This window comes from Patagioenas fasciata, chromosome 15 (assembly GCF_037038585.1).
Source record: "Patagioenas fasciata isolate bPatFas1 chromosome 15, bPatFas1.hap1, whole genome shotgun sequence".
NCBI lineage: Eukaryota > Metazoa > Chordata > Aves > Columbiformes > Columbidae > Patagioenas > Patagioenas fasciata.
In genome coordinates this window covers 14,881,446-14,893,543 of record NC_092534.1, presented here as the reverse complement: position 1 = coordinate 14,893,543, position 12,098 = coordinate 14,881,446, and the positions used below count along the sequence as shown (strand labels likewise).

The 12,098-nt window shown below is 43.2% G+C and overlaps 1 protein-coding gene across 6 annotated transcripts in view; it reads right to left on the bottom strand.

Annotated features, from left to right (window-relative positions):
- Positions 1–5,587: 5,587 nt before the first annotated feature.
- CARD11 (caspase recruitment domain family member 11) overlaps positions 5,588–12,098 on the bottom strand; it is a 45,368-nt gene continuing 38,857 nt past the window's right edge. For 5 of the 6 annotated variants that reach the window (XM_071814954.1, XM_065851114.2, XM_071814953.1 and 2 more), the window contains exons 19-24: positions 11,610–11,705; positions 10,543–10,675; positions 9,806–9,985; positions 8,522–8,646; positions 7,568–7,683; positions 5,588–7,024 (exon numbers count right to left, since the gene is read on the bottom strand). In XM_071814954.1, the coding sequence (XP_071671055.1) occupies positions 6,820–7,024; positions 7,568–7,683; positions 8,522–8,646; positions 9,806–9,985; positions 10,543–10,675; positions 11,610–11,705 (855 nt within the window). In that variant the 3' untranslated portion in view covers positions 5,588–6,819. The remainder of the gene's footprint in view (positions 7,025–7,567; positions 7,684–8,521; positions 8,647–9,805; positions 9,986–10,542; positions 10,676–11,609; positions 11,706–12,098) is intronic. The other variant, XM_071814951.1, reaches the window with a different exon arrangement.

The following is a 12,098-nucleotide window of genomic DNA, read 5'->3' as shown; positions in this document are numbered from 1 at the left end:
GTCAGGATGGCTGCTCTATCTGAGGAGGGACAGATCGAGTGGTAGCTATTACTGTTCAGACTGTTTTGTAGCAATGAATTCACGTATCTTCTGAAAACAGCGAGGGAAGCAAACTGCATCCCAGAGCTCCTCCACACTCCATCCCAGCTCCGCTACTTCACACGACTTCCCATTTTCCCTGGTGGGAACAGCCTGGTCCTGGCCCCTGTCCCAGTTCCTCATCCCTGGGACGGTCCCACTCCATTCTGCACACACAGCCTGGAGCTGAACCATCTCGTGTATCCTTTAATAACCTCCAACCCACCAGTTGCTGTCACCGCACTGATGAAACTGGGTGTTGCAGGTACTTTACTGTCTGGCGGCCCTGTCTTGTTATTTGCCCAGGCAGGACGGGGATCCTGTGGAAGAGCCATCTCTCCATCTTTGTCTTTCTGTATCTGCAGTTTGGAAGAAAATCAATATTGCTGTTTGTTGCTAAATTGTCAGACAGCTTTTGATGCTAATATCTGATGAAGCAGACATGCTGTTGTAGATATTTACTCTCAAACAGGTTCTCTATCATCCACCATCTGCTTTTAAAGGGTCTATTTTTCCTTTTTTCCAGTGACTAATGGTGCATTTAACCCCGGAGAGCCTCTGATCTCAGCATCAGAAAGTTTCTGCAGCAGAGGAACAGAAAAAAGGAGGCGGGGGAGAGAGGGTGGATGAGCTTCCTGTTGTTCTAACTTGGCTTACTGGTAGAGTTCTCAAATCAAACTAGAAATCTCACCGCTTAAGGCAGCCACCACTCAAATCCTTGATACAGCACCACACTTGTATTATGTTCTCGTTCAGAGTCTGGAGAGCAGAGCCGACCGAGGGGAGCCAGACCGTGTCACTGACCTGCATGGACAAACCGCATCTGCTCTCCGTCCGTCCGCTTGCTCTATCTGTACAAAGATGTTAACACCTTTTTGATAAAAAAGCAGTAGTTCTAAAGGTGAAAACTACAGGGATGGGATGCCTTCTGTTTGCTTTTGCAGGTTCAGAGACAGAGATCAAAATTTACATTAGAAAGAGTCAGGAGAAAGTCCGTGAGAATGGCACCGATTCTTCAGTGTTTGGGTCCAGGATGGTCCCTGAGGGCTAGAAGTAGTTTTGCAGGAATATCGAGTGTGATTTCAGGCAGAGTTCTGCAGTACTGGAAAGACACAGGAGGAAATTTGGTGTCATGGTCTTTCAGCATTGCGTTGGCTCAGTTAGGAGTTCTGTTCGGGGACGTGTCAGAGCAGTCACCCCGGTTCCTGCAGGCACTGTGTGGGCAGGACTGTCACACCGCGGTGTGAACCCTGCTGTGCCAGGAGGGGTGTCCAGGCAATCGCTGCTCTGCCATCCACGCTGCCAGGGAAACAAAACGCTGTTCAGTGTGCTTGAACCAAAAACCACACTGCGATTCGGTCTCCAAAGTCAAAAGGCGCTTTGCATTGATACACGGGAGAGCTTCCTTTTTCTTCTACAGACAAATCTGGTAAAGCACAAGGGTTTTTTGGAATTACAGCTTCAATTTGCACACTTTTAAAAAGCATTTGGTGCGCTAGATCACTGCATAGTGCTCTGATGAAGGATCTCAGGGCTACAAACCCCGAATCAGCCCACGCGTTACATGGAGCAGGGAGCAAACGAAAACTCTGGAAACTGAGCAAGCAGGAAAAAAGTGGAAAACAAACTAACGTGCACCAAAGGAATCACAATCTCTCGGTTGAAATGTTCTGTACCTTTTAATAGCATAAAGCACAAAATAGTGCTGTCCTATTCAGTTCCCAGAACTGAATGAGAGCAAGGGAGGTAGCAACTACACCAAACGGGAACAGATTTGATAGGCTTCACAGTATAAGTTGATTAATGCTGAACTACTCGCAGTACTTAATTCAAATAATTGCACGATTCTACACTGTCGCCCTTCCAGAAGTCGCAACCCCCTAACTGTGCCTTGCTTTTCCAGTCTCCAAGGGACAGCATAACAACTGCTGCTTCAACATCTCAGCCCATGTGCCCGTGCAGCCCATGTAACCTGCGTGACAGCTCCAGGGTTCCCAGCCCGGACCCCTCGGAGCTCAACTCACTCTACCCGAGTAGCGTCTCTGACTCCATCCTCGCTACAGAGTTTTCAAACCCTAGGCCATGAAAATAGCTTGGCACAAAAGAATATAGAAACCTCTAACAGGTTTACAGGCATTTTTCCAGCTTTGGCAACTATCTCCACTTAAAGTTCATAGGCAAAAGTCTGCTGCGTGTGTGTTCCCGTTCCCTTGCAAATTGTGCTGCCAGAGCTGTCTGTGCTGCAGACAGACCGATTGACAGCTTCGCCTCCAGCCAAAATTCTGATTCAAAGGAATATCAAATTCTGTATAATAAAGTTTGCATGAAATTTTTACCTGCGACAATTCCCCAATGTGCTGAGCTGCATGGTACTGACTTATATAATACATCATTTTAGCAGCAGAGTTAAACAAAATGCAGAGCCAGATTCGGTTTGATTTTTTTCCGCATGATCATAGACATTATACCACATCTGACAGCTATAAGCCATTACTTCCATTATTTTGTAGTACATAAACATCACATTTTCTTCAGCAAGTGTCTCAATCAAATCAAATATTTAAATGCAGACTGTGAAATATTGAAAGGGAACGCTTCAGTATTATCGAAATACTTTGCATTTAAAAAAAAATAAAATGTTAGAATGGAAACATTTCCATAGACTGTTGATTTGGATGAAAACACATTTTCTAACAGAACAATATTCCATTGAAAAATTTTCCAATTGCATTTTCTAGTGGCCAATTTTTCAATGACATTTTCCAAAGAACAATTTACATCTGAAAATTTTTCAACAAGCCCTTGTGAGCTCTTAAAGGAAAGAAGTAGTAGTTTTCCAATAACAGATTTTGAAAGGCGGTTATTATTCGACGCTTTTCTCCTTTCTGCACAAAAAGCAGCATACCAAATAGAGGGCAATTGCCCAGACTTTCTGTTAACTCCTTTTAAAACTTAACATACAAACTGCTGGGAAATGTTTCCAGGCTTCAATTAAAAACCTTAAGTGATTTGATTTTAAAACGGAATGATGTAAATGTTGTTTACCTGAGATAGACACAGGCAGCTGGTGTCCAGACTCGTCTGTCGGGCAGCTTGCTCCGAACTCAGGTGTCCAAGCACGGCATCCAGCTCAAACCCGGGTCTGCAGCTTGGATTTCTCTCTTTATTAGACCGAGTTAGGGAATTTATCTGAATTTCAGTGATACCTGCAAGTCCAGTTACCGATCACCAATCACACCAAGTGCCAACAGTACAAAAACACCCAAACCCAAATACAACACTTGTCACATCCTTGCACTGATGAGATCAGGCTGAGTCTGCTTTGGATCCGGTTGTGATCATTTACAACATTTACAGCATTTCCAACTTCCATTTTGTTTCCTTAATCATTGCCTGCAGCTTTTCAACTACACAATCACTACCCAAGCTGCCTGTGCCTAGGTGGGCATTTATATAATGTGATGAGGAGCCCAGTTTGTACATATTCCACATACACGTGAGGAGGGAAGTGGTTGGTAGCTTAAAGCAACACCTCACAAGTGAGACTTAGCAGAATGAAAAATACTGCAACGATCTACAGCCCAAGTTGCAAGTTTGCACTTCAAATCTGCCAGTTCAGGGCTTGGAATCCACACTGATTCCAACACTCTGACATTCAGGGAAAATCATGGCCTTTTTTCAAGCATGTAGATTTGAATATATTTCAGAAGATGCAGAGGTTAATTTCTTCAGGTTTAGATGGAGAGCATTTGGATGGCGATCAGAAGCACCTCCTCGGCCAGTGTGAATGGTAACGGCCCCTTTTGCTCTGTTGCAGCTCTGGAATGTGCTCCAGCTATAGATTTGCTCTTTGGGTTCACATCCAGATGTCAAGGGGGAATACACTCTTCAGTCCTTCCCCAATGAGTCTGAGAGAGATGAGGGTTCTGCAGGCTACAGCACTCAGCTCTGGCTGTGAACGTGAGTCTGGCTACTTTGCATCACGAGTACACATCCACACCACCTTATAGTATCTGCAGAGCTGGGATTTACAGGAGGTGCACTCAGATACCAAGAAGAAAGTCTGGTCCATGCATTCAGTTCTCTGCTCTTTCACAGGAATAATTAGATCTGTTGTTTTCTGCCTCAATCTTTGTTCCACTTGTCTTATGAGGTGGTTTAGCCGTCCTAAATTACAGATCAAAAAGCTAAATGCTAAAGGTCAGGCCAATTCTCTAGTTTGTTTCTATAGTGCATTTAAAACAACAAAAAAAAGACAGTTCAGAGGGCAATTAACCTCATCCTTAGATAGCCACCTACGGTAAGTTAGACAAATGGCTCTTTGGAGGTGTATCTCCATTCCTTGTAAAAGGAACCTCCTTTAGACTTTGGCATGTACCTTTCCTATATCTAAAGTTAAGTGAGATAAATCACATCCGGAGCTGTTGTCTATAAAAAGGGCTCAGAAATACAGCTGTCGTGAGAGAAGATCACTGCAGAAACAGCCACGACAGTTTGAGACGCTTCATCCCCTCTGCCGTCTGTTCGAGCCGTTCCACCAGATGTTACTGATCCCTGTGGCACAGCCAGCGGGACGGGGACATCCTATGGGTTCTGTATGGTGAGCAGTCAGCTGGTGGCTCCTGAAGGGATCTGACGCTGACCTGGCTGAACATTTTGCTGAAGCAGCTGAGAAATGCTCTTACAGTCCCTCCCGTTGCTCAGCTGTGGACTCAGGACTGTCACAAGAGGGGCAGTAACGAACCACAGGCAGCTGTTACACAAGGTTGCGTTATTAGGACATCAGGAATGAATGCAAAATTCTCCTGGAAGGCTTAACTTTTCCACCTGATACTTTCTCGTTGAGCTACAGAGGATCTCTGAAGAATCATCCAATTTGTTCTATTTATACCCCAGTCGGTTGTTATTCTCTGCCCTGGAGGGAGCTGCAAATTGTGTATGCAGCCTGTACTTTGTAAAGAGATTGCAAACCAGTAGTATCCTCCTGCTTGCACAGTCCAGATGGCACTGAGCAGGTAAAGAGCTATTCGCTGAGAAATGCCAGCTACGAAGAGTCTTTCAAACATTAATAATTTGAGAAACACAGCAGCAGAAAGTTAGATGTAAAGTGACACAAATGACTTCCAGAAGGTACCATTAGTTAAAAAATGATGTTGCATAAAAGAGCAGAAAAGAACAATCACACAAGTTAACACGGGCTGACCCCGTCTACCTGAGAGGCACCCACAACATCAGAAGCTCATTGCAAAGACAACCTAGGAAGGCAACCAGGCCAGGTGTTTCGCTTGGATCCCATTTGTCTTTTGATTGGCAGCTGCTGCACAGCAGCCTGAAGCACCAAGAGGGGGGACTTGGGACGAACACAGAAGCAAAGGTAAATTTGTTACTAAATGCATCTTAAAAGGGAGGGATATGGCAAGGCATGAAGGATCTAAGGATAACGGAATGTGCAACTCTTCATTTGTAGGTGAATTTTCATTGCATTTCAGATCAGCGGTTGTGCAAGTCATTATTATCTGGTCAGTTTTATTGAATCAGTTTGGCAGTCTCAATACAGTGTTTCATGTATAGAGGAAAAATTTTAAAAGACTTAAGAGATTTAGGAGTGTAAGTCCCACCCATTATCGGTGGAGCTCAAACTCCCTCAGGAGTTAAGTGCTTTTGAAAATGTGGCCTTCTACGTTATGCACACACTTCTGAAAACGTTATCCTACTTGGCCACAGCGCCGTGCGACGCTCGCTGGTCTCCTTGCTGTCAATCAAGGCAGAGAGGTCAAGGACTGAGTGGCTGGCAGTGATTACTGCCTTATGAAACTCTCCTTTTCCTCCTCTCAGCACAGTCCCTCCTGTTGAGAGCAGGCGTGTTGGCAGGCAACGATGTTGTAGAAAAATACGGATTTCAGTGGAGAAACAGAGAAACCTGTTGCCTGGAGAAGGCACCGTGGTATTTTCTATAAGTAAAAAACATTTAAAATGGAGAGATGTACAAATGAATACAATGCAGATGCAAGGATAAACAAAATGAAACAGATTGGAAAGGTCTAATGTGCCACTGGAACTGTAAGTGCCAGGACTAAAAAGGAAACCTATAAAACTGTTATGTAGAACAGGGGTATAAAAAGGGAAAATTGTCATTTTAATTAATGCCAGGAAGAACAGCTATTTTATTATCTTCTGATTAAAACAGTTATGGAAAAACAGGGCTACAGAGCAGCTATGGCCATCAGCAGTAGTGTTTCTCCTGCTACCAACCAGCCTTCAGCTTCCTTAATTGAGGATGTTCAGGATCCCACCTCAGGGTGTGTGTGATGCACATCCCAACTCCGTATCCTTTAACCCAAACCGCAGGCTTTATTCCACTTATCTGGTCTCATCACAAATTTTCAGCGAGACAAATGAGATCCATATTTTCAGCATAATAAATTACCCCAAGCTCCCTCTCAAGATCTTTGTCCTTCTGGCACGTTAAGCAGCTGCTGTCCCGTAAGAGACGCCGGTGGGTCAGAAGCTGTGGTGGTGGCTGCGGTGTGCCCCGCGTCCTGGATCCCCAGCATCTGCGCCGCTGTTCAGCACAGCTCCAGTTCCATTCCACGCACAAATTCTGCCGGGAGCAAGTCCCCAGCCAGCAAGGGGGAAAAACAGGAGTGAGCGCTGGGCAGTGAATCAGAGAAATCTGCAAGCCCCTGCTCCGCCTGGGTATGTCCTTTTGTCACCAAAGAGCTCCATTTGACTTACTGTCTTTTATAGCTGATCTTCATCTATCCAGATGACTTTACGCTGCTCTTCTCCAATCCTGTCTTTTATTGTTCGGATAAGATCTTCAATACTGCTCCATGCATCTGCCTCTACAGAGGCATAAAGACATGGCAGCGCTTCCAGTTCTTTCTCCTTCAGACGACACATACGTAAAAACTCATCCTCAGTCTCCGGCTTCGGCAATAATTTCCTGTATCAAATGAGCAGACCAAAAATAAAAGTCTTACCTTTTAAGTTAATCCTGAGGTCCCAGCTGTCCCATCAAGGATTTATTTTGTACTGAGCGTACAAGCAATAAAAGCAGTGGAGAATACAGCTACTTCAGGTCTATCCTCCTCTTACCTCCATGCTGCCCCCGAGGAAAAATATTTGCTATGGGGAAACTATTTAAGAGGACTGAATGCAGGGAGGGTGCAAGTGTTTACGAGCTTTCCTCTTCCAGCCAGCGTTACCGTAAGAAATGCTGTGGGAGTGCTGAGCATGGAGAAAACCACATATTGTTCAGTCTCGTCCTCCCACAACGCTCATTGCTATCAGTGACAGCCAAAGAGCGCTGGATTTGGGGAATTCCTGCTTTCCCTGGTTGTAAGATTTCAGGAAGGAGTTACGTGAGGAAATAGTGCACATAGAAGCACTAGATGAAAAGAGGTTCTCAGTGAGAACGCTACTGAAACGGAGAATTATTCACCAAATAAGACAGAATATCAAATATGCAAAAGTTTTGATATGTTACCTGAACCTCTTGATGTTTTTCTCTGAGACTCTGATAAAGAGAACAATAGGATATATCTTGGCTTTGATTAAATCCTTTGTGCAGCTTATTCCAGCTTCCAGAAGACAATGCTTGTTCTAAAAACAAAGTCATAACAGTGTGACAAAGGAACGTTCACTGCTGTGGAATCTTGAGATAAAGGTATCCACACCTTACGGGGTCAGCCGAAAAGCTCTCCATTTACCATTGCACTGATTTAAAACCTTTTAATCAAATATACATTTAAAGTCCAGACTCCTCCTACTGGGTTAAAATTAGTCAGTCAAATAACAGCTGAGCTTAATAGCTTTCTGGAAAAGTTTAAAATAGAAATGGATTCATCTCAAGATGAAGAGTCTGATAAAATACCAGTTTTACATATATACACAAACACACACACTTGCTCTTTGTTCAGAAAGAACATCTGCTGCAACTACTTGTGAGAAAAAAGAACAACACTTTAATTCTTCTTTTTTTCCATGCTGTGCATCAAACCTGCTCTACTAGATATGTGATCTCTGGCTTTGACATTGTTATCTTTGTACTGTACACCCTTGTGCCTGTGTTTCAGGCGATCCTTTCTTTTGTCTAGGTCCTTGTATCTCTTATGCTCCTGCACATTCGTATATACTTATGATATGAAAAGGAACTGAATAAGGGATGGAGCATTAAAAGAAAAGAAAAGATATTTTTCTGCATCAATGTGGGTCATCACAGGGAATAAGCGAGACTATGAAAGGATGTGGCAGAGGATGAAAAGGAAAAGCAAGAGCACAAATAAAAGCCGCTCGGGAGAATAAATACAAATCTGAGGTTGAAGGTAAGCAAGAGAGAGAACACGCAACTGTAAATGGGTTAGTCTCATTTAGGAAGAAACACACACTGCAGACAGACTCCCAGGCAGCCCGTTGAGGGGGTACAGGGAATTCCGAGCACCTTGGCAGCGACAGCCTCAATATGGGCAGGTACGATACATTCACATGTGTTCAGGTTCTTTTCTCTGCTGAAGATGACGGTCTCCGTTCTTTGCTTCCTTAAGAACTCCTCCTTTGTTACAATATCTGGAAAGAGATGTGGATGAGGACAAAATCAGCATTACAACAACAGAACACCTGGAAAACTATCCAATAGTACTTCACACAGGACGTAAGGATGGTTCAGGGAGAGAAGACGAGCCATGAATTGTCTTAACAGCTGCCTCATTTCTTCCATTGAATTCAATTAAACCTTAATCTGATCAGAGCTGAGCAGCTCAGCTCTATCCTGCACCAGTGAGGCCTTGGGCAATTACTACAACACTATGAGGGCATTAAATTAAAACAGTAAATACAATTCCAGCACCTAATGTTATATAGAAACATTTCAGGGCTGGAGGATGCTGAGAAGCGCTAAAAAAAGAAGGTCACTTCAGTACAGGCTCCTAAAACAAGGATTTAGTGTTCCAACATTTGTGTTTAAAGTTTCAAAAAATTTGGCTTAGGTTGCAATGTGTGGTACTGGCCCCCCTGTGAATTGCAGCTCTACATCAAAGCTTTTGTTTTATGTTGCCAGACAGGGGATATTTATTATAACACTTAACTTTTCAGTTTCTCTGTCTGGATAACTGTAAGACTGCCTTCTATGTGGTGGGTATTCAACACTAGTGTAAAAATGAAACGTCAGCTGTGTTTAATGCTGTGTTGTATACAATCCTGCCCTACAGCAATCATGGTATTGCATATTGCTTTAATAGTAAATACTTAGCATGGAAGAAAATCAGTCTTTAGAGCAGATCAAATGCACAATCTTCACAGCCTTGGACGAGACAGAAACCTAAAGTTGCTCTAGGGAAGATATTCCTCATAATAGCAAATACTAGAAACAAATTAATCAAAATTTCACATTGCCTAGATGTGCAGTATGCAAACAGTATGCAAACAGAGAGAGCACTCGCAGCATTTCAGTCTCTGAGGGGCATCCTAGCAACCACACAGCACACGAATGGATAATATTCATAGACGCAGAATCTCACAGCCGTGTGCACTGCCTGTCTCAAAAACATTCAAATATCTCAGATATTCTCAAAGAGCAGGATTTATAGCTACACATCACTCTGATGTGACCTGAAGTACCTCAAATAAACTATCACATGTGCACGTCCCTACATGTGCGTGCATATATATATATCTATCTATGCGTGTTCGTATTTCCAACAGCGAGGGTTAACAGTCATCCCATTACCTGGCTTGCACATGTTGAATTCCAGGGCACCTCCAGAGTTGAGAAGCTTCTGTACCAAGGGCTTGGCGAGCATGGTGGGAGTGAAAAGCACGGGGCGCCTGCGCTCACAGTGGATGGGCCTCACCAAGCTATACGGGATCAGGCTGAGCCTCTTATTGATTTCACTTTCGGAATCCAAATCTGAGTGATGAACAAGACATTTATCCTTCGATTTCCTCTCATTCAGTATTTGAAGAAAAAGGAGAAACACATGAACCAGAAATGACATGGTTAGTCATGCTGGTCCTTCCTTTCTCTTTTGCCAGGGTTGCCTTTACTATATCTCTAATAGTATCATGTCCAGCCTAATACTAAATAATGGAAGTGCCTTTTGCTTTCAAGACAGTATTTCATAGTTTAACTCGATACTTGCTTGAAGAATCTTTCTGCTTATTAGCTTGACTTACTTGGAGTTAAATGTCTTTTTGGATAAAAAGCAAGAAAGCACCTAGGAAGAACTGCCAACCAAACAGGAAGTTCCAGTGCCCTAAACTTGCTCATGAAGGTTTAGTGCTCCAAGCACTTTTAGCAAAATCAGTGTTTTGGTCACGAACGCTGTAGAATTTTTGCACAGGGTGAGCCACAGAAGCTAGTAATAGGAAAGGCCTATGACATATTTTTCACAGCCATGCTGTTGTGTAGGTGGCATTTTTATCACTACCGTGTGTGTAAAAGCTCTTACTATTTTACATCCATACCTTCCAGCTTATCAGGCAATGGCTTCTTTGGTTCAGAAGAGGTCCGTGCCAGACCAGAGGGACAGCCAGTGACGATACGGACTCGCTCATTGCTATTCATACGCTTATATTTGTTTTCAGACCTACTGACAAACTGAAAAGGTGAACAAAGAGATTTGACCCTCATCTCTTACATTCTTTATTTTCCCATGTATTCATCAGCCCACACTTGTTATCTACGAGATGTGAATTACCAACGTCTATCAAAGACAAGACTCCATGGATCTGCTGACTGAATTCTAAGGCTCTTTAAATATCATAGATCTGATTCAGAGCCTTTGTTAATCCCCTTTGGGATTTCTTATTTTGTTCTCTGCTCTTAAGCAGCATGTTCTTTTTCTTCACAGAGCTCCCTGCTATTGCCAGTACAAGCACTGATGTGTCCACACTAACACACCCACGCTGAGGGTTTGGACAACAGTATCACAGGTTATACCCAAAACTCCGACTCTTCCTTGCTGTACCAGAGAGACTTAAAACCTCCCAAGTGGGGCATTTTTACACTGAGAAATAGGCTTCATGCTTTCATTCCCCATCCACCCAACTATTCCTGTATCGAAATATTAATCCCTCCTCCTGTATACTTGCTAACCTTCATAACCAGCTTCCTTCACAAGACTTTTTTGTCCTTCGCCCACACAGTCTCTGTCACACTCAGAGTCACTGACCTACAATTAAAGGACTATTTTCTCATGGAACCTCATCTCACAGAGACTTGGGGATTTGGTCTTTAGCCCAATGGATTTGTCCTCATGGTTCAAGCGAAGCACATACATGTTTGATTAATCAAGCCACACTAGTAATGGAAGGCATGCACTTAAAAATAAACACCCCATTACACAAGAACAGTTAAGAACACACAACCCATTCATCCTTTTCATATATTAAACCTCTTTTCAATAGGAAGAAATCCCGATACAACCTCTGTACCTGAGGTGGGGTTTCTGAGGGGGTTAGGATAGCCTGAGAATATCTGCTCTTCAGATCCGCTATTTCAGACATTGCACTGAGGATTTGAACTTTATTACCTGTAATATTTGGCCCAAAAGAAAGCTTGCTCGGGATAGGCGAGGGCTGGTTTTCGGGTCGTTCTGCGGGGCAGGCTCCTCCGGCTGCAATGTATTCTGGTAAAAAATAACACAAGAATTTGGCTGCTCCTCCCTTTGTTTGTTTGTTGTGGATTTTTTCTTTTTTTGTGTTGTTGTTTTTAAACCACAGCATTCGAGAAAAAGCAAAACCAGACATTTTATATTTCCAATAAAATGGACAGTGACTGATTCATATATATCCCACATACAATGTTCTAAGCAAACTGTAGATATAAAACGGCCTACATCCAGAAACACTGCTCCTGTTTCCACACTCCTTTCTTTACAAGAGACTGCTCTTCATAGCTTAAGAAAGAGCATGCAAAGCTTTTGCTTTAACTGGCATCTCTGCCAGTGATCTCTGTGCCTTTGATCAGTGGAGACTGGAGAACAGAAGGAACATCTGACACTTAACCTTGACTGAAATCA